Source organism: Moschus berezovskii, chromosome 26 (genome assembly GCF_049115385.1).
Source record: "Moschus berezovskii isolate FMDL1 chromosome 26, NW_MosBer_1.0, whole genome shotgun sequence".
Lineage (NCBI taxonomy): Eukaryota > Metazoa > Chordata > Mammalia > Artiodactyla > Moschidae > Moschus > Moschus berezovskii.
This window is the reverse complement of record NC_142485.1, coordinates 3,444,472-3,471,763: the sequence shown is the minus strand read 5'-3', so window position 1 is coordinate 3,471,763 and position 27,292 is coordinate 3,444,472. Positions and strand designations below refer to the sequence as shown.

The 27,292-nt window shown below is 50.4% G+C and overlaps 1 protein-coding gene across 2 annotated transcripts in view; it reads right to left on the bottom strand.

Annotated features, from left to right (window-relative positions):
• Window positions 1-187: 187 nt before the first annotated feature.
• The window catches only part of UBE2E1 (ubiquitin conjugating enzyme E2 E1), a 61,069-nt gene continuing 33,964 nt past the window's right edge, over window positions 188-27,292 (bottom strand). For both annotated transcript variants that reach the window (XM_055416757.2, XM_055416758.2), the window contains 3 exons: window positions 3,792-3,924; window positions 1,953-2,100; window positions 188-981 (listed from right to left, as the gene is read on the bottom strand). In XM_055416757.2, the coding sequence (XP_055272732.1) occupies window positions 884-981; window positions 1,953-2,100; window positions 3,792-3,924 (379 nt within the window). In that variant the 3' untranslated portion in view covers window positions 188-883. The remainder of the gene's footprint in view (window positions 982-1,952; window positions 2,101-3,791; window positions 3,925-27,292) is intronic.

Sequence of the window (27,292 nt, the reverse complement as noted above, 5' to 3'; positions counted from 1 at the left end):
TTCTAAGGCACCTTAGTATTTATCCTGCAAGGCTGTTGGATAAATTAAGAGTAACATACCAAGTTGGTGCTGGGTAAATGAACCAACGTGTACAGTCTGCATTACCTCTAGACTGTTTTAATAGAAAAGATCTAGCAAGAAGAAAAACTACCAAAAAAGGCAAAAGAAATTAATGAATGCAGCAGTGTTGGTGGTTGTTTTCATATTGTTTATTAGCACAGTAACAAATGCAGACTTAAGTAGTCCACAACATAGAACCAATCCACTGAGCAACTCCTACTCCACGCCTGACAGTTAACAGCTTAAGGTATTTTACTACAGGTTTTCAAAAGTCCTGATTCAAACCTCTCTCTCTTCACAATAAAGTAGATTGGCATATAAAATAAAATACATAACTACTCATTTTCTATATTGGTGTCTTATAGCCACGTGTCCATTTTATATATGAGATGACAGTCTCTAAAAGCTGTTAAATATCAATGTTCCCTTTCAAGGAGGGAAAACAAATTCCAATTTTTCAAAACAAAAAAACGTGTAGTCTTGGAAGGACTTTACATAAATGGTCATGTGTAACCTGTACGAAATTAAGCTGTTTAAATTTACAGTCTACAAGCAACTGAGCCCAAATGTCTATTCTTCTCTGTACTGCATTTCAGCTAATATTGCAGAACTAATGACAGTTTTTAAAAGTTGCTATTACCAATTCTGTCTACTGTAGCAAGATACCTTAAGTTACAACAAAATCTTAGGAAATAAGACTGAATAATATCTGTTATAGAAATACCCTACTCTTTACCAACTCCCACCCTCCCCCACCCCTTCAAAATCATAAGCAGCTCTCTCTGTGACAGACAAATAATGTAAAGCACTGTGAAAACCCAGTTTATGTAGCGTATCTCTTGGTCCACTGTCTGGCCATTCTGTCATGCTCTGCTCTGTTGGTCATATACTGAGTGGCAATACTTCCCACCAAGGGGTCGGCTGGAAGAGAAGAATGCACATTACTTTGAGGAAAGGAAAAGGACGTTTAAATCTTAGCCAGTAGTCAGTGACAGCCTGGAAGAATGTGGACAGGTGGTTGTGATCAAACTATTCCTCCAATCTGGATACCTTTCCTTCTAGACTTTCCTCTCCCCCAACAGCCACCCCCCACTGGAGGTTTGCTCCTCCGTGTCAGGGTCCGGGAGGCTCACAGCCTGACTACCGTGAACCCTGACTACCGGGAACACCCAGCTCCATTCACAGGACCTTCTTCTGCTCAGTGGCACCACGGCCTTGACACTGAACACGGTGAGGCCCTCGAGGCTATTGCAACATGAAACTATTTACCTCTCCACTGTTTACCCAGACAGGGCCAAAGTTGCCAGGTTGAAACCTGTACTTTCAGTTAAGCAGTGCTTCTCTGAAACCTAAACAGAATCTTTAGTAATTAAATTTGTATTTGGCTTATCTAGAAAAAAAATTTAATAAGAGGAAATGAAGGTTCAGAAAGCACCACAGTCTGGCAATCACTATGTATAGAGCAGGGAACCACTGTTCAGTTAGGGGCAGCTTCAGAGTGGACCTGCAGGCAGAGGGCAGATCAGAGGCGATGACCCAACATTCACAAGCGTGTCGGTTTAGGAGAACTGCGTGGGAATATGCAAAAGCAGAATAAAAATAAAGAAAGGAGGGAATGACCAAAGATGTAAAAACCTCAGGCAATCTGATGTGAAGCCTGCAGTTTAAAACACCTTGTTCCTAGAGCACATCAACTAACAGTGCAGTGGCTGCGTTTTTCAACTAGTAGACAACTCGACTAAAAATTTCTTGGAAAAACAATTAAGTTTTTTCTCCTTTGAAAGCTTGCACAAAAATAAAATCTGAACTTTAGAAAATCTTAGTTTAAATGGAAAAAACCACTATTTCCCAGGTGAGGAGGAGTAAAACAAGGTAAACAGCCATAAGCTTACCAGGGTTACAGTCTGTGAGAAGTGAGCAGATAGAAAGAAGGACTTTAGAAATGGTTAGTGCTGGGCTCCAATTATCTTTCAAAATGTCCAAGCAAATAACTCCTTGACTGTTAATGTTACAGTGATAGATTCTTGTCCGAAATGTAACCTAAAAAATAAGGTAGTGTTAAATGAAATTTAAACAGCAAACAATGCAACATTTTACTAAAAAAACCTTTTCAATTAAATGGCTCTAATTAAAACTTTGAAAGAAATAGACACTGGTTTATTAAAAAAGTGAATAAAGTACAGTTTAACTTAAAAAGGCCAGTGTTAAGAGACTTCCTCTTAAACTGAACTATAGTTGATTTACAATTTTGTGTTAATCTCTGCTTTTCAGTAAAGTGACTCAATTATACATATATACACAACACACACACATATATACATTCTTTTTTTTTTCAATATTCTTTTCCATTATGGTTTATCCCAGGAGGCTGGATATAGTTCCCTGTATGTTTCCTGAATTCACCTTTAGCAGTTTTAATGTAAATATTTTCCTAACATTCTAAAGTTTGGATAGCTAGTAGTCTGCTGACCTCTTGTGTTAGCTGGTAGAACTACACAGCCTCAAAGCAAACTTCAGCACCTAATTCAAACACCCTAGTGGGTACATGAGGAGAAGGCGATGGCAAGCCACTCCAGTGCTCTTGCCTAGAAAACCCCACGGACGGGGGAGCCTGGTGGGCTGCAGTCCACGGGGTCGCTACTAGTCGGACACGACTGAGCGACTTCACTTTCACACATTGGAGAAGGAAATGGCAACCCACTCCATGTTCTTGCCTGGAGAATCCCAAGGACGGCGGAGCCTGGTGGGCTGCCGTCTATGGGGTCGCACAGAGTCGGACATGACTGGAGCGACTTAGCAGCAGCAGTGGGTACATGAAGACAAACTGCTTAGCGAACACTGAGCACACACCCAAAAGGCTGAAAAATGGATTAGCAGATGCGGCTTGTTTCTGCTCATTTCTGACCTTTACATCAGGTCCTGCAGCTGTCTTGCCGGCCTACATCACAGAATTCACTGTAACAGTTTCCGGGGGTGGAGCCAGAATCGGTAAGGACCACAGCAGCAGACAAAACAACATCAGCCACACAAGCTGAGTTGTTCTGTCTGGTCTCTTAATTTCCACTTGTGAAATACACCGCATCATTCCAAAGTGAACAGAACCTGTAACCGCACCCCCTTTTTAAAGTGACAGGACTGGCCATCAGCCCTTGCGGCTGCAACCGCACCTCTGCCCGGCAGTGCGCCCTGGCCCGGAGGAGGCTCTGCTTCGCACTCTGAGGAGGCGCTGCGACTCCCAGCGGACAGCGACGGGGCAGCCCCCACCCCAGGGGAGAGCCCGCTCCAGGGTCTGAAGGACCCGGGTGGGCTCCAGGGCTTGGTCGGCAGGAGGTCTCCAGCTGCCTTGTTCTAAAGATGGAGCACTTCAGGAATCTGCATGTCATCCTCGCCCTGGGGCCACGCTAACAGTCCCTGCACTATTCCGTGTGTGGAGACTGTGACAACATTTTTATCGGTTAGAAACTTTTCCTGATGAGTGGGAAACAGGAGATTACTTATGGGGAGACATGTTACTATAAACAGCAGGATTTTAAGTCCCATGGAAACACACTTACTTAGAAATGGTCTTTGCCAGAAGAGGCAGTCAACCCAAAGACGTGTTTTAGGTGTGTTCAAATGCACTTAGAGGTTTGTCGGGATCTGCTTTTTGCGGTTAAAACCCCCATTTTAAAAGCCGGATTCATCTCTCATGGGGATGTCTGAACTTCAGCGGCAGTCGGGGAGCACCTTACCTTTGGAGGCTTGAAGGGGTACTCGGGCGTGAAGGTGATGTCGAGGAAGAACACGCCGCCCTCGTACACGGAGCCCGGGGGCCCGAGGATGGTGGACCTCCACTCGTAGATGTTGTCGCCTTTGGGGCCAGCGCTGCGGACGACACAGCGGCGGGTGAGAGGGCGCCGGTGCCCGGCTCCGGCGGCGCACCCCGTGAGGGCAACGCGCGGCGCTCTCCGCGGAGCACAGGCCCCCGCCCTCCAGACCCGCGGGTGCGGGCCTCCTGCGGGGCTCCGGCCAGGAACACGGGCAGGGGTGCCAAAGCCCTGACACCGGCCCGGCTGGGAAGGAGCCAGAAACCCTCTCCTCCGTGCACCGCAGGAAACGCAAACCACGCTTCAAGAGAGAAACACCTCTCAGCACACAGAGCTCTTCAGAGCCGCGTCGCCCCTGGTGACAGCGTCACCTCTGACCCTCTGACGGGGCTCTTCCCCGTTTCTCCATAATCTTAAGCAGAAAGGAGGCCCACAGATCGCAGTCCTCCGAACAGTGTAAACCAAGTATGGGTGGGCAGGGGACACAACGACCCAGTCATTCAGTTTCGTCTCAGCCTAAGTCCAACTCCACAAGCAGCTCCCCACACACTGGATCACTGCTGGTCACAGTGGGCACCTTCTCCACAGCCTTGTCGGGTCAGCATCAGTATACTCAGGCACATTCATCAACAAAAGTGTAACCAAGGCACCTGTCCAAACTGGGTAACATTCTGGTGTTTAGAAAAGACAAGGGCTTTGGTTCCTGAAGTAGAAAGACCTCCCACAGCACGGGGATGACATGGGCGACACTGTGGAGGGGTTCACTTGTACGTTTTCATTTCAGATTCCCAAACCTATTAACTGCTGCTCTGAGGACAGTAAAGTGTGTTCAGTTCAGTCGCTCAGTCGTGTCCGACTCTCCGCGACCCCATGAATCACAGCACGCCAGGCCTCCCTGTCCATCACCAACTCCCGGAGTTCACTCACACTCATGTCCAAGAGTCGGTGATGCCATCCAGCCGTCTCATTCTCTGTCGTCCCCTTCTCCTCCCGCCCCCAATCCCTCCCAGCATCAGAGTCAAAAAAGATCTTCATTTGGAGACTTGCAGATCCAGTCAACACCCAGAAGACTTTCAGAGCAGGCCAAACTCTTAGACAAACGTCTCGTGTGAACTGGGCTCATTCACTGACACACGTGCTGCCCCACACCAGGCAGACGCTGAATGCCGGGGTCCCCATCACGCTGCCCTCTGCTAACTGGTTAGGGGCGGGGCTCAATGCCTTTTAAAGAAAGATGAAGAGGGAGGGAGAAGAGAAGGAAGGAGACGTGAGCGCCGTCTGTGGCCCCGTACTCTCCCCAAACCCACTGGAGACTTTTCCTTTCAGTCTGGGGTTTGCAGAAGAAACAACAGCAACATAGGCTGGGGCGTGAGCTTTTGTAAAAGGAGAGAAAAGCTGGGGAGGGAGCATGGTGCGCCCAGAAGGAAGGACGTTGCCTCCCCACAGTCCTCCAGACAGGGAGCAGGGGCCCGTGGGGGCCCACCGGGTCAAGAGGCAGAGAGTCCAGACCCTGAACTGAGGGCCCATGGGCTGCGTCACCTTGAGCAAGTTCCCAGCCTAGACGGCCCAGCTCATGGCGACGTTCTGAGGGCTGAGGTGCGGGTGCTGCCTCTGCAGAGCAGCAGGCCCACAGTGGGCGCTCTTTTAAGCGGCAGCGGCCGCCTCTGTCCCTAATGAGCTGAGCAGGACCACTGGCCCACACGGGATGGCCCTTCATACTTCCCTGGGATGGACAGTCCCAAGAACTATTATAAACCTGTTCGACAATGGACACGCATGGAGAGAGAGACTGTTTAACACCGTCTCTAAGATTAAGTCTCACATATATGCAGACACCATCTTAGACGACTTCCGATTCTGGAAGACGTCTGACCCCAGCTATCACAGGCTGGGACGCAAGGAGTGTCCTTGGCCAGCGCTCTCTCTGGAGACAGGCAGTAACCCCTCCGCGCAAACGGATGCGGTCTGATGGCTGCCTCATATCCTGAGATGAGCGCTGGTCCTCAGGCGTCTTAAGTTGGCCGCCCTGCCTCTAGGTTTGCAGGAAGTCTACAGATCGGGCTGGCGCAGCTGTGACCCGTCTGAGCAGATGGGGAGCACACTGCCGGAGGCGCAGGTAAGAAGACAGCGCGTCCTCTCTCACCGAGCTCGCAGTGCCGAAGACGTGAAGGCGGAAGGCTGGCATGCTCTCTAAGCCCCTCCCTACAGCTGAGAAGCACGAGCAGAAGCAAGGCCATCCAGAACACTACTGCATCAATTGCTGTTTAGTCACTCAGTCGTATCCTACTCTCTGTGACCCCATGGACTGTAGCCTGCCATGCTCCTCCGTCCAAGGGATTTCCCAGGCAAGAATCCTGGAGTGGGAATTTTCTTCTCCAGGTGCATAAGCAGCCATTCTGTTTTCCTCATAGTCAGCTGAGTGGTGCCAAGAGACAGAGAAAAAAATAACGATGAAGCCAGTCAGTCCCACCCTGGTGCGGAGATGCTGGCAAAGGCCCAATCCTACTGGGCCCTTAATACAGAAAAAAGACAGAAACACAGCGATCTAACAACATGCCACTACAAGCAGATTTTATCACTGGAAAGAAAATCTGTGGCTTCTAAAATTTCATCGCCAAAATCATCTGCGGAACTTTAACAGATTCCTGACCTTCATGCCAGGGCTACTACTGAGCTTAGCCAGGAGGAGGAGGAAGGGGAAGCAAGAATCCACGTATTTAAAAAGCTCTTCCGGCAACCTCAGAGCAGGTGCTTTGCATGCGGGCCCCCTGGACAGGTGACTGGGTGAAGGACAACCATCCAGAACGCAAGCGTCAACAGTTCACAGCTTGCCGCCCGTGATCCAGCTAGAAATTCAAATCAACACTGCTGCCTGTCTGTAAGCAGCTTTCGGTTCGGGTGTAAACTCTTCTGAAAGTTCAGGAGAAATGGATGGATGGAGGGTTTGAGGGCTTCCCTGGTGGTGCACTGGCTAACACTCAAGTCTCTCAATACAGGGGGCCTGGGTTCGATCCCTGGTCAGGGAACTAGATCCCACATGCTGCAACTAAGATGGTGCAGTCCCATCGATAAATACGTGTTGGAGAGAGGGCTTCAGGTCTGTCACAGAGATGGGCGTGCCCTGGAGGAGAGCTTTCAGTGAGCGCCGTCCCCCCCACTGAGACAACACAGGGCGAAGGCGGCTGTGAGAACGGTCTAAGCGAGGCAGCGTCGAAAGCAGTTGAAATCGGGAAGCGTAAACGGGAGCTTTGGAAAAGACTCAACAGCACAGACCCCTGACCTGTGGGTCCTCAACCCGGGGGCGTCTGAGAACCTACTGAAGACCGAGCAATGCTGCCTGTTTCTGACTGAGGCCACACAGCTTTCTGTCACATGCATTTTCTTGATCACAGAACAAAAATTATGGTAAGGGGCCTGCAATACTTTTGCCTTTGCCCCTCTAATTTTCACTGGAAAAAGTTAGGATGGATAGAAAGACCCATGGCAAAATTTGAGGGCAGAAGCTCCCAGCTCTCAGAAAGACAGTGTTCGGGGGAGTGTGTCCGAACAAACCACCCTCCCTCCATGAAACGACTGACTGGTCGACCTCCTCGGGCCAGCACACACCTTCACCTGCCTCCCGTCCCCTCCCTGTACAGGAGATACTTTCGGCTGTACAATAAGAAATCTAACTCCAATTTTAAACAGCAGTTCAAGTATATGAATCAGTCTAAGGCCTTAGAAGGAGTGGAAAGTTCTGAGCTGGGAAATGGGAGGCTGAATTTAAGCTTAAGGGAAGATGGGAACAACAACACCGTAACACACCTCCCTGCGAGGTGACTGCAATCTCCGCAAGTGGCTGAGCCTTTGTCTTTCAGATTCTGTTAAATTCAGGTTTATCTGTAACACAACACTTTTCAAAAGTGCACCGTAACTCCCTGGCGGTCCAGTGGTGAGGACTCCTTGGTTTCACTGCCAAGGGCCCTGTTTCAATCTCTGATCGAGGTACTGAGACCCTGAGCCATGCCACGTGGCCGAGGCGACACAAAAGCATCGCACTGTTGTTTGTTTTGTATAAACTCTTACACAGGCCAAAGGAAAGAACTGTGACCTAAATTCTGTTTTTTTCCCTTCTGGTCCAAATAACTACAGCTTTAGGGCTTCCCTGGTGGCTCGGTGGTAAAGAATCCACCTGTCGGTGCAGGAGACACGGCTTCAATCCCTGACTCAGGAAGACCCCACAAGCTGCAGAGCGACCAAGCCCGAGGCCACGGCAGTGGAGCCTGCGCCCCGCGCCCCGCGCAGCACCAAGGACCCAGCACGCAAGCAGAAGCAGGAAACAAAGACGGCTTCGGCAAACACGCCAGAAAAGCAAGAGGACCCTCCTCCTGATGCAGTTTTCTCATTTCTGCAGTGGTTCCTGAGGTCCCACGGATCGATCAGCGCGGGGGCAGACAGGACCCCTGCCTTCCTGGAGCGTGTGGGGCAGAGCGGCCACAGGCCCCAAGTCCCACCAGCGCTGACCTGGGGGCCACACAGCAAAAGCCATCAGTCGGTGAAACTTCTGTGTAACACTTACGGTCCTAATGTGAACAGTCCAGAACCTAACTAATACAAGTCATTTAAGGTATAGTCCTAGGAAATTAATAAAACCAATCTTTAAAACTTGTCATCAGAGCAGTCTTACTATAGAATCTGATGTGCCCTCTGGATTGACTTTTCCAAGAAAACCACACATATGAATGTTTAAACTTCATTTCAAATGAAACAACTTTATTTTCACTGTAAGATGTTTTTCTCAGTTCTCACCCATGCCCACACTCAGGATCAATTTATTACAGACTATTCTTCCACTCCAACAGTTAAGAAACCAATGCTGCCCTTCAGTTTTCAAAAGGTGTATTAGTTTCTTACAAACAACATCCTGGAAGCAAGGCAAGTATTACAATCAATTTTTAAAATTTTTATTGGGAGAGATGATCCCTGCTTACGAACAGAAATCCCTAATTGAGATGCGATTTTAGACATAACCCTGAAAGACTTAGTTATCTGGTCTCACACCCTAGAGAACAGTGAGGCTGGGGGACAGAAAAACAACAAGCATGCCACAGCTGGGCATCCGGGCAGCCGGGCGTGGGGGTACCCAGGGCAGGCCATCAGGCGGGTCCCGGGACGGCAGAGGCTCAGGTCAGCCTGGTGCACGGCTCATTCTTCCCAGAAGCCCCCACGGAGCCCTGGTGTCGCCCCACAGGACAGTGAGCCATGTCTCAGAAGGACGGGCGCCTGGAGGCAACCACACCCCCAGGAAACTCGAAGACTGGACGGGCTCGTCCCCATCTCTTCTCTTCCCCGCAGACAGCCCCTGACAGAGCAAGGAGTTCCTATACAGTGCACCGCTGCCGTCACACACGCCCCGAAGCCCACACCTGACAGGAGCCTTCGAGCCGCGCTCTCCCTGGGTGACGCCGTCGAGGGTTCTGCATATCGCAGCCAGGACGGGAGCGAGTGCATCAGTGGGAAAGAGAACTGCGTCCGTCTGCAGCCCCACGCGCTGTCAGACGCCACCACCATTCCCGATCGCTGTTCTGTTGCTCAGTGCCTGGTACAGAGAAAGCAGGCGAAATGCGATCCAGATGCTGTTACCAATGAAAGTTGGATTTGCAGCAGTTCCCTGGCAGTCTAGTGGTTAGGATTTGGTGCTTTCACTGCCATGACCTGGGTTCCATTCCTGGGTGGAGAACTGAGATCCCAAAAGGTGCCTCCCTGCCGCCTGCCCCAAAAAGTAGATTTGCACACAACCCAGTGCTCTATAGACCCCAGCTACTCAAAACGTGGTCCCTGAACAAAAGCAACGTCAGCATCCCCTGGGTGTCTGTTAGAAAGCAGACTCTGAGGCTCCACCCCAGACCTCCCATCAGAATCTGCACCTTAACACAGTCCCCAAACGATGCCTGAGCACATCACAGTCTGAGGCGGTGGCTGTGGAGGACGCAAATGGCAACAAATACCAACCCCACTTTCCAACCTTCTCTAACAGATTCAAACGACCAGCTGTGTTATCTAGGTCTCTCCTTCTCCATCTGTACTTCTCTGCAATAAAAAACAAGTATCAACCCTGGTGATGCTTAGCTCTGTTCGGTCTGTAAAAGATCAATAACCAAACACAGAACTGCGAAAGTGCTTACAGGAAGAGACTGGCTATCAAATCTATGTTCCCTACAAACATATAACTCAATGTCCATTCTTAATTTCCTTTCCTTTTGCTAAGAAACTCAAGATGAATATGAGAAAATAACAGGTATCTTTTCTCAATTGATCAGAGGGACTCCCCTAGACAGGGACTCCCCTAGACATTGGTCCAGGGAATGAAAGCAACCTTCTTGGGGACAGCTACTGAAAACATTCAGAGGAATTTCACAAAAACAGACCCCCAAACCATGCTGTTCTGGCGCCCCTTCAGAAAACAGTAATGGTCTAGACACAGGGCGCCCCGGCCGAGCTCCTCCTGGGCGCACACGGTGGGGCTGCCCGGTGTGCCCTCAGCACCGTCCCTCGGGAGGAGCTTCCAGACCAAGGGCCTACCTAAAGGACTGCCCGGAAGAGCCGGGGTCCGTGCAGGAGTCACATCTGTGTACCCAGGCAGGCACTCTGGAACAGTGAGTCCAAGCAGGGGGCACAGTGTCCTAACAGGAAGGGGAACTCACTCAGACAAACGCACGTGGAAAACACCACGGTCCACGCCCGCCAGGGGAGGGGCCTTCCCGCAAAGCCCCGCGGCTGTGCTCCGCAGGAGAGCAGACGGCCTGTCAAGGCACTCACGACACACTCGTCATGAAGCACGGGGCTGCTCTGAGGCCTGCGGAAGCTGGAGAGCTCACTTTTGAAACATGTTTCCAATCAGAAAAGACTTGTCTGTGGATTACTTAAACCGCTACAAGCTACGTGGGTGCACAACCTCTCTCATATCAGACTCCAAGTCTCTGGAGAGTAACTTCCCACATACAGTACAGGTTTGTAGGCCTGACAGCAATTAACACTGAATCAGCTGGTCCTAACATGTACCGCTGTTCAGGATTATGTGACGATGTTTCCAAGTCAGGTGAGATAACAAAGCCCACGAAAGCTCAGTCCTGCCCAACTGGCCGCCAGCTGTGGTTTGATCTTACATGCCACTGCTTCAGGAAAAAATGCAGTCCCGTCCTTCCGGAAATTCATATTCCAATACTGAAAAAGTTAGACTTCGAGTAAGGACACAACTAGTCCATGACAATTTGAAAGAGACTCCAGCAGGGACACTGAAAGAACTGCAGACCTAAGAAATTATGTTCCTCAGGGGTCGCTTACTCTCAATGAGAGGTGGCTGTATTTTTAGAGATTTTAGTTAACTGAGCCCAGAATCGGGCTTTAACCTCTGAACAGTTGAGTAAAGAGTGAGGGCAGGCAGCGAGCATGTGAAATGACAAACTAGTCCCAAACGAAGGGCCTAAAAAAATCCGACTGTGGAGGATGGGGGGACAACACATTGGAAGGATTACAGAGAATTAAAAGACTGGCACGCCTCGCGTCTCAGAGGCCACGTTCCTCTTCGGTGTTAAACAGGTAGCTACTCAGGATTAAGGTGGACCAGACAATAGCTCTGCTGCAGGAACCAGACAAGGCTGACTGAGAACAATTCTAATTTGTTCTGTTTTTCCCAGAGAAACGGTCTGAGCAGGTCAGGCTCTCGGGCCGTTACTCCTCTATCCCCACTGGAGAAGCCAGAGCCAGGGTATCAGCCTTGGAGTCCGGCCGAGTTCTGAGTTTTCAGGTGCAGTGTTTACATCAGCATCTATAAAGCTGCTAATTCGAGTGAGGACTCCTGATCCCTGAACAACACGAGTTTCAACTGTGGGGGTCCACTTATGCACAGATTGTTTTCAATAGATACACTGGGAAACTCCAGGAGGATCTTTAACAATCTGAAAAAACTCACAGCCTAATTGCATAGCCTAGAAATATCAAAAAATTAAGAACCAGGTATGTCATGAAGGTATAAAACAAATGTAGGTATACATACAATGGGCTTCCCAGGTGGCGCTCGTGTTAAGAACTCCCCTGTCAATGCTGGAAGACGTAAGGCACGTGGGTTCAATCCCTGAATCAGGAAGATCCCCTGGAGGAGGAAATGGCAACCCACTCCAGTGTTCTTGCCTGGAGAATCGCATGGACAGAGGAGCCTGGTGGGCTACAGTCCAGAGGGCAGCGAAGATCAGACGTGACTGCGTGTGCATGTATGTATCGTATGGATGACTGAGCATACATACAATGTACGGAATATATGTTAATTGATGGCTGGTATCGGTAACGCTTCTGGTCAACAGCAGGCTGTTAGAAGTTTTGGGAGGAGTCCAGAGTTGTACTTGGGACCCCGATCCCCGCACTGTTCAGGGGCCACTGTAACTAGCAACCAGTGCTTAGTTGGGCTCTCCCCAGGGCAGCTGAGCACAGCCAGCTTGTCCATGGAGACGGTAACCGTCCTGCGCGTCAGCGAGAGGTGGCCGGTGGAGACAGCGCCTCCTGTTCAGACTTCGGGGATGGGGTGGGGGGGTGTTGCCATGTGCACCCTCCACACATTCAGGGCTGACCCTCAACAGCAACAGGGCCACCAGCAGAAGCCACTTACTCACAGGACACCAACATTCTCAAGCAAGAACTTCCCAGGCTCTGCACGGTTCCAAGAGAAGACTCGAGCATACCTCCAGCTACAGAGCCCTCACTGAGGTTTCCTGCCACTCACACTGGCCATCTGGGCTGCCTCCACGCTACAGGCGGGCGAGCAGGGAGCCGTGGGCAGGGGGCGCGAGGCCCACCCTCGCCTGTCCAGAGTCAGATGAAGACCTGCCTCAACTGTCTCGCAGCAGCGGACTTTCTGGGTCACTTATTATGCGGTGTGAATTCTAGAATTATTTTAATTGAATCGTTTGATAAAGCTTTTATTTAATAATTAAAATTTTTCACTGCCCTTGAACGTATTTCAGTTTAGATTGTCTGTGGTTAATCCACAGAGAGGGGATCTGAGACCACATGCCTGCACCAGGCTGGGGCTCGCTGGCCAGGCTCCCGATTCCTCCCACACCCCTCCCAGGCCTAAGCAAATGCCCCATGGAGGTGCTGTGCACCCTTGGTCCAGCCCCTACCACTTCCCTCAGCACAAACGCAGGGGGGTTTGGAGGACAAACACGCCTTCAGCTCGAGCTGGCTCTGACACCATCAGGGAAGAAAGTAGACGAGTACCCTGAGTCCCCTGCGGCAGCCCGCAGGTCAGGACCACACACAGCCCTGACCCGCCATCTTGCCTCTTCCCCTCTCCATCTCTCCCATTTGCCCCGTCTGAAGACAGTGAGTGCAGAAGCAGAGAGAATAATCCAGCTGTTTCCTTAAATCTGACACTGAAGAGATCCGCAAGTATGTAAAATAGTGCCACTCATTTAGGTTTTTTAGATTTGGAAAATCAGAGTTACATGTTAACATGTCCTGGGTTATTTCTAAATGAACTTTTTAAAAAATGTTTCAGCTCTAATCTTGAATGCAGTACGAATATTATTAACCACATGAACAAAAGTTCTTGCTTATAATAATGTTTAAAGGTATAACGGGGTCCTGAAACTTTTTTAAAAACCTGAGAACTGCTGGGGAAATTATTTGAAAATCATATTAACACAACTGGCTAACTATTAAAACAAGTGTTTGACCCTTACTTTCATCAGTTATTTAAAACAAACAAAACCTCAAAACCCTAAAAGTCTGAACAGGAACTGGAAGAAAATATGCGTGAGTTTTCTACCTGAGGGTGGGGACAGGTCAGGCCAAGCCCTGCACAGAGGCTGCCAGCGCCTCCAGGCGGCCCTCCAGCCTTGTCTGGGTCAGCTCCCAGCACCCGGCGGTGCCTGAGAGCGGCTCCTCGTGGCTGTTACAGGCAGGAGGTGCGGCGGCTGCTCCCTGCAGCGAGCTCACCGCACAATCCACAGACTCCCAAACACTCTTCCCCAGGGCGCCTGGCTCCCACCCCTCTGAATATGGACCGGGGGCAGCCTGCAGGACTCCCCAAGCTAGGGCCTTTTTAGAGGGGGGTCCTGCCCTCCCCCGCTGCCATCTGACCACGGCAAAGACCCTGTGCAGAGGCCGCACGGCAGGCGCGGGGGACCCTGTGCAGAGGCCACACGGCAGGCGCGGGGGGCCCAGGCAGAGGCTGCAGGGCAGGCACGGGGGGTCCGGGCAGCCCCGGCATCCGGCCTGGCCCTCGGGCCCTGACGGGAGGTGGCAGGGAGCCGCAGACTCCAGCCGCAGACACACTAGGTGGTAGAGGCGGTTTTGCACCCTGTAGGATGTTCCTGTCAGGCAGGGATAAACTGCGGGAACAGCCTCCAACAGCTGCCTGACCACCAGCTAATGGCCGGGTGGGATGTGTCCCCGGCGCGTCCCGAGACTCTCGGCCGGTGGGCTCGGGCCTGGAGGCGTCCTTCGTGGACAGCCCTTCCTTCCCAGGCTGACTCCCGCCTCTCCCTCCGCTCCTAACACTCCAGAAACGGCTTGTTGATTCTCAAGGGTCTCCTCCTCGGGGCACCAAAGCTGAGAGACTAACGAAGTTACACAGGGAAAGCCGGACAGGTGTGACAACAGGAAAACAAGGCCCTTCAGAGAGAGGAGTCACGAGCGTGTGTCAGAGGCGGGCGCAGAGACCCCCAGCACAACACGCAGGGTCAGCGGCTCGACCTTGGAAGTACACAGGCATTTCTCAAAAGAAACCCGTGCGGCCAATAAACAGATTCTCAATCTTATTTAGACTCAAGGAAATGCAAATTCAACACGAGGCACATTTTAACCTGTAAGGACTGGCAAAAATTCAAATGACTAAGAGTCTTCCGTGTTAACCGCAAAGGAACAGGCACTCTTCCACTGCTGTGGGACAGTGAATTAGCAGTCCTTTCAGACTGTGATTAGATGGAACATGTTCAAATATAAACCCAGGATACTGTTTGACATAGAAATTCTGCTTCTTAGAAATTAACCTAAGGGGATGATTGGAGACATGTGCACGGCTATAGTATTAGCATATTTATAAGGTCTTTATGTATGATAGAAAAATATTTGTAATGAACTAAATTATCACTAGGAGAGAGGTTAAAGAGACCACGGTACAACCGTATAAAGGTACACTCTGCAGCTGTTAAATGAGATGAAGCACGCATCCTGCATGAGATTTAAAGAAACCCACAGTGTAATGTTAACCTAAAAAGCAGGTTCTGCAATGGTATGTAAAGCAACCTCATTTTTTAAGACATACCATACAACCAAACTCTAACAGTGGTTATACCTGAAGGATGAGGCAGGGGATTTACCTTCTCCTTCAAACGGATCTAAATGACTGGGATTTAAAAAACAATCATGTGTAACTTTCATAATAACGTGTGTTTCCATTTTAGAAAGATGAAATGGAATTGAACCCACCAAGTAAGAGAGAAAGTATCAGAGAAGGTGAGTAATGTGGTGATCCTGGGTAAACAGGGTTTCTGAGCAGAAAACCAGTGCTTTAAGGGTTTCAGGGCTGGGGGTACTCAATCTGGGCTACAGAAGCCCAGTTTTCACAGACTGTGGTTTAGAACAGAGTCAGCAGGGGTGGAGAGGAGATTTTGGAAACTTCACTCCTGTGCCAAAACCCAAATATATTTTCCTTGGGGACCCCCTGACTCGCTGCATCTTTGAGTGATGACGTAAACAGTCTTTCACAGGAAGTGACTGTGGCCGCTGCCACCTCCGGCCCTGTGACAAGGCCTCTTGATGCTCAACACAGAGCCTGGGGAAGCCTGGGACTCTCCCCCTCAGCCAGGGGCTCCTTCCCGCTCCCTTCCCCACCCTGCCCCCCGTGTGGAGTGGAGAGAAGGCTCCGTGCCAACCAAAGAGGCTCCAGGAGCAGGAAGCGAATCCTTTTCAAATCAAGGCAGGGGACCTGACGGGCCACTCAGCAGACACGTTAAAAACGTCAACTGGCAGCTACGACGACCTGCTCACGTCACTGGAATATCTGTCTGAACAGTTCAGCTGAAGAGTCAAAACACGGAAGACTTGGAAGGGGGGTGAATTTAATTTTATGTGATGTTATGCCTCAATAAAGTAGATAAAAACTTCTCCAAGTATAATAAGCAAAATAAAGTTTGAATTCAATTCTCCAGGATTTATTAGGTATCAGTTTGTTCTGACCTAACATATGCACATTTAAAATATCGTTCCAAGAACCTACAGAAATAAAAAGCAGAACAATACCCAACATTTGCAGAGGAACATATCATTTCCACAGTTCTTTCATAAACTTTGAATTCTCTGATCTTCACCCAAATCTTTCATATCATGAAAATTCACATTATCCCCATTTTAAAGATGGGGACACAGATTCCAGAGGTGAAGTAAGTGCCTGGATGACGAAGTCCTAGAGGGGAAAGTCCCAGCTCTGGAAAATGCAACCTAGGCTTTTCCTGCTAACCTGTTTCCTACCATGTACTTTCTTTCCGCTATAACCCATGGAGCTTCTAATAAAATTACCTGTCTCCGGACTCACACCACTTTCCTTTAATCACACTTACCAGTCTGCCTCTGCTACCTAATTATCTCATTTCTCTTCCGCGTTTGGATGCAGGCTGGAATTAAACAGGAACAAGAAAATCTTGTGATCTGCTAAGAGGTGTTATTAAAATTTCTTAAAAAACTGATTCACTTTGTTTGCAGAAATGAATTAACTGAAAATACACACATCCCACACAGTACATACTCACTAAGGAGGACAGGCAAGGTTTTGCTAACAATGTGACAACTCCCAAAATGCTAAGAACCCCCAGTTTAATGAAAACTGAAGATGGTTTTGAAAAACGAGCATCAGTTCAACTGAGTGACAGTCTACATGTTATGCTCCTCGACTGCAAAGAGAAAAAAGAAACACAATTCTTCAGGTAGAAATAGAAAAAAAAACCTAAAACTAAAAAGCAGGTGTGTTAGCACATGACACCTATTTCTGCAGCTGAGAAGTGAGTTGGGCCCCAGGAGCTCAGACACACTGCGACTTCTGACAGCCCTGGGAGGCTGGCAAGCGCTGAACTGACCTGCGATCAAACGCAGGGCAGCCCGCCTGGGGCACAGTATCCCCTGCGCAGCGCTCTGTGAAGCCAGGCCTCTGAGGCCTTTTGTTCCATCCCTCTCCATTGCCACTCAGAACCACCAGGACATCACAGGTCAGGAGGTGGGCAGAGCTATTTACTGCACTGGGGAGTTGCTGGCTTCTTTCTCAGTCAGCGGGGAACAGGGAAAGGCTGCTGATACCTGTGAACGGCTGAGAGACCGAATGAGTGTGACTGCACCCTACGCGTCCCTACAGGGCCCTACGCGTCCCTACGCGTCCCTTCGCGTCCCTACAGGGCCCTACGCGGCCCTTCGCGGCCTTACAGGGCCCTACGCGTCCCTGCAGGTCCCTACGCGTCCCTACAGGGCCCTACGTGTCCCTACAGGTCCCTACGCGGCCCGACAGGTCCCTACACGTCCCTACAGGTCCCTACGTGTCCCTACGCGGCCCTACAGGTCCCTACGCGGCCCTACAGGTCCCTACGTGTCCCTACAGGGCCCTACGCGTCCCTACAGGGCCCTATGTGTCCCTACGCGTCCCTTCACGGCCTTACAGGGCCCGACGCGTCCCTACAGGTCCCTATGTGTCCCTACGCATCCCTATGTGTCCCTACGCGTCCCTACAGGGCCCTATGTGTCCCTACAGGTCCCTACGCGTCCCTACAGGGCCCTATGTGTCCCTACAGGTCCCTACGTGTCCCTACGCGGCCCTACAGGGCCCTACGCGTCCCTACAGGTCCCTACGCGGCCTTACAGGTCCTACGTGTCCCTACGCGTCCCTACAGGTCCCTACGCGGCCCTACAGGTCCTTACGTGGCCCTACAGGTCCCTCCCTACGTGTCCCTGCGCGGCCCTACAGGTCCCTCCCTACGCGTCCCTACACGTCCGAGACAGGGCTGGGGGGTCTCTGGCTCCTTTCTCATCACAAAACCTCATTGCCAGACCCATCCTACTGGCTACACACACCTTCCTGGCTGAGCACAGGGACAGAAGCTTTCTCGGAGTCAGGCGCTGCAGCAGCTGCTGAGGAGGCCCAGGAGTGGTGTCCACATGTGACATTTCACCGCTTCCAGAGACACGAGTGGCCAGTGCTGGGGCTGCTGAGCAGACACACAGCGCTTTCCCCCGGGCCACTGGCCAGCCACCATTCTGGCTCCCAAATCACCATGAGCAGCGCACACACATACATGTACCTCAGGCTAACGTCAGTCGCCTCTGAAAAGGACTCTAATCGTTCAACAGCTAAGCGCATTCTCCCCGAACAGAAAAGGGTCCTAACAAAAATGTCGGCTGGTGACTTCTGACTGTACATGGCATAAACTTTCAGAGAACTAACTGCTGAAGAACATGCCTATTCAGGATAAAGTTTTAGAGAAAAGATCAAATGGCAAGAGAAGTTCTGATGAGCCAAGGAGACACCTGCTGCAAGCCCAAGGCTCAGAGCGCGATGCAGGTGAGAGCCCAGTACGCGGCTGGAAAGGAAGGCTAAAGAAGAGACAGACGTGAAAAATGAAGGCGACATCTTCAATTTCTCACTTTTAAGGAAAAAGAAAACCCCAAACCTAACGTGGATACCGGACCAGAGGAGGAAAACGACCATCTCGGAAGATGCCGCGTGAACACGTGCGCCAGAGGCTCCTCCTCCAGGCGCCACCTGCACAAGAGCAAGAGTTTCCACATCGGCCGAACCTACCAAGATGGGCCGAACTGGAGAGCAGAGGACACCAAGCGGGGCTGGGAGGCGAGCAGACCAGTGGTCGAGGACGTGCCGTCCAGGACTGGTTCCTGCACGGCCATCACAGGGGCTCACACCATGCGCAGCAACCCCAAAGGTGGGCCGTCTGACCGCGCCCATGCCCTGCAGGCCCGGGGTCTGCGCCCGGGGCAGCGCCAGGAGAGGCGGGAAGGGCCGGCTCAGAGCGCGCCTGCCGCAGCCACGTCCCAGGGCCGTCTGTGAGGCCGCTGCTGAGCCGCGCAGCGCCGTCCCCGCCTGCACAGTCACCCCACAGGGTCAGGCCGCGTGTGCCCAGGCCCGAGACCGAGGCTCAGCCGACCCGCGGGGCAGGAGCACAGCTCTCCCCGGCCTAAGTCAGAAGAGAACCGGCCCGGACCGCAGCCTCCAGTGCCCAGCAGCCACCGCGGAACAAGCACGTGCTCTTCCAGGCTGCCGACGCTGCGGTCACCTGTCACACGGGACAGAAAACCCCACCGGCCGGGGGTTTGCATTCTGGAGAAGTTAAAACAGGGTGCTCTGAAGCCAGGTCCTAGCCTAGCCAAGGGCGTCCGCACACCCTGGGCGCCCCAGAGACCCCAGCCCTCCTCCCTGGCACCAAGGGACCACGGATGGCCCAGGAGGACCCCGGTCACTGACCCCAGGGCTCGCCTCAGGAACTGTGACCGAGGGGCAGGCTCCTACAACAGGGCCGACAAAAAGCAAGACAGGCGGGAAGAGGGACAACCAGAGAATACAGAGATCACAAAGAAGCCCAGAGTAAACTTACCACCAACACCCAGAGACACAGAAGATGCCACACCAAGCAAAGAACATGGCTAAGATGAAGCTGTTCAGAGAAGCCGGGGGGCGCGTCTGGGTGAAGGTGGTCAGGCAGCACAGACCTCAACAGTAAAGGAGCCGCAGGGCGTCACCGACAGCAGGGCAACCACGGTTCCCACCTCCGTACCCCTGAGAGCTGCTGGGAGAGCAGCCTCTGAAGGTTCTCACCCATCCGTGCGGCGGTGGATGCTACCTAAACCTGGTGTAGTGACCATTACGCAGTGGACACATCTATCTGTCCAAGCTGGAGGCCTGGGTTCCATCCCTGGTTGAGAAGAATCCCTGGAGAAGGAAATGGCAACCAGCTCTAGTCTTCTTTGCCCAGAGAATCCCCATGGACAGAGGAGCCTGGTGGGCTACAGTCCACGGGGTCGCAAAGAGACGTGATTTACCGACTAAACAGCAACCTAAAAACAGGGAGGTAAACAGCAAAACAACTAACTCAAAAAAGTGTGGGTAGCCGCCTCTGGGGGCTTCCCAGCAGTGAAGAGTGTGCCTGCCGAGGCAGGAGACCTGGGTCTGACCCCTGGTGGGGGAGACCCTGGAGGAGGCACGGCAACCCACCCCAGTGTTCTCGCCTGTGAATCCCAAGGACAGAGGAGCCCTGAGGGCTGCAGTCCACAGGGTCACAGAGACGGACACGACTGAGCACACAGGCAGCTGCTCTGGAGCGAAACGTGGGCGAAGTTCTGGGAACAGCTGTTCCTTTGAAAGAAACCTTACAGAAATATCAGATTCTCTAAACTGTGCCGGTGTATCCGTTCCGTTCCGTCGCTCAGTCGTGTCCGACTCTTTGCGACCCCGTGGACTGTAGCCTACCAGGCATCTCCGTCCATGGGATTCTCCAGGCAAGAATACTGGAGTGGGTTACCGTTTCCTTCTCCAGGGGATCTTCCCGACCCAGGGATCGAACCCGGGTCTCCCGCATGGGAGGCAGACGCTTTAACCTCTAAGCCACCAGGGAAGCTTTTAATGCAAACAAAAACCAAGAAAAGATGGAAAGGGAAAACGAAGTTAACATGATTTTAATGGCTCTGTACTGCCTACGGGGCTACAGTGAAGACACAGTCACGGTTTTACAAAGTGGAAAACCCCAAACAGTGAAAACATCAATCCATTCAGAAGCTGGAAGCTACACATTCAACCTTCAATGAACAGAGCAGACAGCCTAATTAAGAGGCGATGGACACCGAACAACCTGGATTGGAGCGGGCACAGGGCGAACAGAACTGTCCCTGGGAAAATCACAGCTACTTCACGGCAGCAACCCCGAAGGGTTATCAGTAAAGCACAGAGCCTCGGATACCTCAACACACACACACACACGAAACCCAAGCTGTCTCCCCAGCATGCCCAGTCTTTTCTTCAGCACAAATCCCAGGTGCCTGCCCTAGCACTGCCCCAGCACATGCAGGCGCGTCATTATTTTATCTGCGAAAAACGAAATGCTGAGTTTATGTATATAATCTAGCATGCTTCAGACAGTAACATTTCAGAAAACTATACACCATGATTTTAGCTCAGAAAATGTCATTAGGTATATGCTTGATTTGTTTGCTATTATATGCAATAGTTATGAACATGTCTGTTTATTTCAAGAAGTCAGAAATATCAGGTTTTGATTCATGCTGATGTTTGACAAAACAGCAAGATTCTGTAAAGCAATTATCCTTCAATAAAAAATAATTAAAAAAACACATCAGGTTTAACATTTTTTTAAAAAAACACTTATTTAAATGGGTTTATGGGAAGGGCTAATGCTAAAGCTGACACTCTAATACTTTGGCCACCTCATGAGAAGAGTTGACTCACTGGAAAAGACTCTGATGCTTGGAGGGATTGGGGGCAGGAGGAGAAGGGGACGACAGAGGATAAGATGGCTGGAGGATGGCATCACCGACTCGATGGACATGGGTTTGGGTAAACTCCGGGAGTCGGTGATGGACAGGGAGGCCTGGCGTGCTGTGATTCATGGGGTCACAAAGAGTTGGACACGACTGAGCAGCTGAACTGAACTGATGCTTTACTACAGGTAAAGCAATACTGGAAGGAAACCTTGGAGCAAAATGGATCCTTTTAACCAGTTCTTCTGGCAGCATGGCTGGAATGGGCCTTGATGAAGAACCAGGACTGCAGACGTAAAAGACCCACAGACAGGCACAGTCCAGAGCACGTACGCATGAGCCACAGCGGACTGCGGCAGCACCCAGGACACTCGGGCAGTGCAGCAGCCCACGCGGCTGAGAAAGCAGAAGCAGTCAGAGTGGTCGGCCAGTTCAGGCAGACAGCGGGGCACAGTGGCGGCCCTGGAGCACCAAGAAGCCCACAGAAACCTGATCGGGGGACGGCTGCTGGAGCGGAGGGCCACGCCCGAGCCTGGGCACCAGAGCCACCCTCCTATTCCGGGGACGGGCACGCAGCCCGAGCAGAGCTCACTCAGAGGTCGCGGTCTGGGAGGACGGCTGACTTCTCCGGGACGAGGGAGAGTTTCAGCGGCAGCAGGGGCTGCTTGGCAGGGGCAGGAGAGCCTGACAAGATAAACCCCAGTGTGCTCACATATCAGCCACTTAGAAGCTACCTGTTTAGACAGGAGTATTTGTTCAAAATTCTTACAAGATTCACAAAAGTGTCAAAGCGGGTGCCTGCTCCCCTGACAGTGCTAGCCAAGAGAAGGGCCAACAACAAATGATTAAAACACGAGGCTGGGCCTCCCCTGGGGGCCCAGGGCTGAGGACCCTGGGCTTACACTCCTGGGGGCACAGGCTCCAGCCTCGGTCCTGGTTGGGGAATGAAGACCCCACGTGCCGTGAGGCACAGCCAAAGGGAAAAGATTCTATTCAAACTTCCCCCTGAGAAAGAAAAACGACTCGACAAAGTCTGAAACAGTCCCCCGAACACCTTACCCCCGCAAGCTACAGTGCAGCGCTCTCCTGTTCTTTGGGGCCAACTTCTAGTTCTGCCCTCCCCCACACACCCTGCTACCTGAGATTCAACCCCGCTTCACCCTCAGTGTTCCACGGTAAACCCTCTAAAGGTGAACAACAACGGGATAGTCTCAAAATTAAAGGGCATTTCTCACTTTCCTTCTCTTGCCCATCACAACGTGACTGTCCTGTTCTCCTCTGACCTCTGAACTCCCCGCCCCCTTTCCAAAGCCCTGTCCCTGCTAATCTAATCTGGGGGGCCCGCCAGCAGGAGCTCCCTGGCAATGGTATAGTAAAGAGGCGGTGCGCCTCGGGAAGGGCTTGCATCGAAGAGGTGCAGAGCGGCTTCAGTGGGCATCAACGGAAGGAGAAAGGAGAAGGCAGGGCAGAATCTGGTACAAATTCAGTAACAAGCCTCAGGCTGCAAGTTAGTGGGCCTCAGTAACGTACCAGAAATACCTACTGCAAGCAACAGTGTTCAAACTGTACCCAAGGGGAGAGAAGGCTTCACTGTTCTAAATGATTTACTTCCCTGAAATCTGTCTCAAGAAAGGGTCATGCTGCTTTCAAAAGCTTTACAAACACACTTCATGGTATGATACAACCAAACACGAGGAATCTGAAAATGAGATCCGCGTGCAAATCCCAGCTCAGCGCTCAGCGCTCATCCGGAGGGTGTGGCTGACGACACGGCCCTGAACTGAGCCTTGAGAAGGAAAGGAGAACTACATAAAGCGGTTCTGGGCCTTTAACCGCTACTGAACCCACACAGGTATTTTAAAAGCGGTAAGTGACCAAATTTCCACAGAAATAGCGGCTGCTTACTTGAGTATCAGTAACTGCTGCCATAAAAATCTAAAGCTACATTTTGGCTTTCAAATAATCATCTTTTCACTTCAAACGTCAAAATTACAGTAAAATCCCACATAATTCATGAAGGCATTATACTGAAATCAAACAAATGAAAGCTACCTTACCTCACAATTATTAAGATATGCACTAATTCAATATAATTTAAAATAAAAGACAAACTAGTAAGAACACGGAACTGATTCCTAGAGAGACGACTACATATCACACCCTTTAGCTACCCAAACACAGAAGATATTTCAGAGATCGACCTTTTTAAGCCCAAAGACTGCTTTAAGCATGTTTGATTTTTACCACCATATAATGATGCTGTGAAAGTGCTGCGCTCAATATATAAGCAAATATGGAAAACTCAGCAGTGCCTTCAGGACTGGAAAAGGTCAGTTTTCATTCCAAACTCAAAGAAAGGCAATGCCAAAGAATGTCCAAACTACAGCACAATTGCACTAATCTCACACACTAGTAAAGCAATGCTCAAAATTTTCCAAGACCGGCTTCAACAGTATGTGAACTGTGAACCTCCAGATGTTCAAGCTAGATTTAGAAACGGCAGAGGAACCAGAGATCAAATTGCCAACATCTGTTGGATCATCAAAAAAGCAAGAGAGCTCCAGAAAAAATCTACTTCTGCTTTATTGACTTTGCCAAAGCCTTTGACTGTGGATCACAACAAACTGGAAAATTCTTCAAGAGATGGGAATACCAGACCACCTTACCTGCCTCCTGAGAAATCTGTATGTAGGTCAAGAATCAACAGTTCGAACTGGACATAGAACAGCGGACTGGTTCCAAATCGGGCAAGGAGTATGTCAAGGCTGAATATTGTCACCCTGCTTATTTAACTTATATGCAGAGCACATCATGTGAAATGCTGGGCTGGATGAAACACAAAGTGGTATCAAGATTTCTGGGAGAAATATCAGTAACTTCAGATACGCAGATGACACCACCCTTATGGCAGAAAGCGAAGAAGAACTAAAGAGGCTGTTCATGAAAGTGAAACAGGAGAGTGAAAAAGTTGGCTTGAAACTCAACATTCAGAAAACTAAGATCATGGCATCCGGTCCCATCACTTCATGGCAAATAATTGGGGAAACAGTGGAAACAGTGAGAGGCTTTATTTTCTTGGGCTCCAAAATCACTGCAGATGGTGACCGCAGCCATGAAATTAAAAGACGCTTACTCCTTGGAAGAAAAGCCATGACCAACCTAGACAGCATATTAAAAAGCAGAGACGTTACTTTGTCCACAAAGTCCATCTAGTCACAGCTATGGTTTTCCCAACGGTCACGTGTGGATGTGAGAGCTGGACTGTGACAAAGCTGAGCACCTTCAGTCCTGAAGCTGAAGCTCCAGTACTCTCGTCACCTGATGAGAAGAGCTGACTCACTGGGAAAGACCCTGATGCTGGGAAAGATTGAAGGCGGGAGCAGAAGGGGACGACAGAGGATGAGATGGCTGGATGGCATCACCGACTCAACAGACACGAGTTTGAGCAAGTCCAGGAGTTGGTGATGGACAGGGAGGCCTGGTGTGCTGCAGTCCATGGGGTCACAAAGAGTCGGACACGACTGAGCAGCTGAACTGAACTGAATGAAGGCTCCAATCATGCACTAGCTACATACCCCCAATAACTGCTCTGTGAATCTGCAGGTTGAAAAAGAGCATTCCTCATTTTAATTTCAAGCTATTATCTCACAAAATAATTAAAGTAGTAAAAATTACACTAAAAAACCCTAACCTGTTCAGGGAACACTCTGCTTTCATAAATGTGAAGCGTCTATTAAACATTTAACTCTCCCATAAAATACCATCAAGAGGTTGGTCAAATGAATAATTAACCCATATATGCATTAAAAGCAGATACTTAAAAGATGTACTTCTCAGTTAATTCTCATTTAACCTTGGGACTTAATTCAGTCTTCCACAAAAGCAGTACCACAAGTCTAGGCATTTAATGAGATTCGCAGCTTTTGAAAAAACCACCAGAAGTGGCTTCAGCCCACAGCACACACACAAATTACAGTTCCTTTGCTGCTACCACTGCCATTTAAGTCACTTAAGTCGTGTCCAACTCTTTGCGACCCCAAGGACTGTAGCCCACCAGGTTCCTCTGTCCATGGGATTCTCCAGGCAAGAATACTAGAGTGGGCTGCCATTTCCTTCTCCAGGGCATCTTCCGGACCTTGGGATCAAACCCACATCTCCTGCTTCCGCTTTATACTATGGGTAAGAACTGAATAGTTTTAACACAGCCTGCAAGTCCTAAAATTTGCCCAGAGAATCCCAGGGATGGGGGAGCCTGGTGGGCTTCCGTCTATGGGGTCACACAGAGTCGGACACGACTGAAGTGACTTAGCAGCAGCAGCAGCAAGTCCTAAAATATTTACCATTTGGACCTTTAAGTTTTGCATCACTGCTCTGAGGCTTTCAGAAAAAAGGCAGATCCTTTCCAGTCCACACACTAAGACAGCAGGGGAGGCAGACTCGGAGAAAAGAGGATTGTTCCTTCTGAACAGCCACCACGAGGAACGCCGCTGCAGACCTTGTATTGTTCGGAAGACGCTGATCCGGACGACTCCTCCACAGGTGCTCAGTGAGGGGAGGGGAACACGCCACGCGCCAGCTTCCAGGCTCAGAGCCGAGCGGGGCAGCAGAGCTGAGCACAGAGGCGTCCACCGGCTGCGCACAGGATGTCCGCGCTCTGCCAACCCGGCCCCTCCCCCAAGGGTCTTGCCTGAGGCAGAGAGGTCCACGACCGGGAACATTTTAATTCCACGTGATAAATGTATTCCATTTCACCTTAAGGTCTGTGCTTTTGAATACATGCTGAAAAGGTGCTTCCTGGCCTGTGGGTCACATGTTCTTCTCTGGCTCTACAGCCTACCTTCCCAGCGCAGGCCTTTAATCCATCCAGACCTCTTAACACACGGAGCTGGGCAGGAACCCACTTTTATTTGCCTCCACAGGGTGAGTTTGTCTCCCCCACATCAGCTATTAAACCAATGCACTGGGTCTCCCACTGCTGTCCTGTGTCACTGTGACATATATTACAATGGCACACACACACCTCTATCTTTCACTTATTTATTGGTTTTTCGGCTGTACCGCGTGGCATGCAGGATCTCAAGATTCTGACCAGGGATCAAACCTGTGCTCCCTGCACTGAAGCATGGAGTCTTAACTACTGGACCACCAGAGAAGTTCCTACACGTCTCTATCTCTAAGCACCCTAAATCCGCTTCATTTCCTTACCTTACCACAAGGCCAGGGCAATAAAACAGTTTAATAATGGGGCATGCCTTCACCTCTGGCAAAACGACAATTCCTGCCCTCCACGCAATGTCGTTTTTTTTCCTAAGACTGACCTAGCTGCCTGGATATATTCCCCATGTGTAAGTTTAGAGTAAGTTTACAGGGTTGCCTCACAAACAAAAAAACACAATTAGAATTCAGATTGAGATGGACTTAAAACTTATAATGGGGAAGAACAGATACAAGAGGAATACTGTATTATAAAGTTAACAGTGGTCAGAGAGAAGACATTTGCAAAGTCTAGAACAAAGGTTTAATATCTAAGATATCAAATAGCACTTCACTAGAAAAGTGGACAAATGCTGGTTAGACAATATGCAGAACAGGACACACAAAAATCTGACAAGGAAATGCCAAGAGGCTAACAAGTGGCATAATCTGAGAAATACACATCAAACTACAGATACCACCTTCTGCTTGCAGACTGGCAAAATCCGGACAACCAGAACCTGCCACAGGGATACATGAAGACCCCCCAAGCCCTGCTCCAGGAGGGGCATGGAGATGGCACAGCCGCTCTGCAGTACTCCTGGGCAGAATGAAATTTAAGCACACCCCACAAACCCCGCAGTCTTGCTCAGCTCTTACAGAGGGCCATCTGCATGTGGACACGCACTGGAACGCTTGCGGGGCTCGGC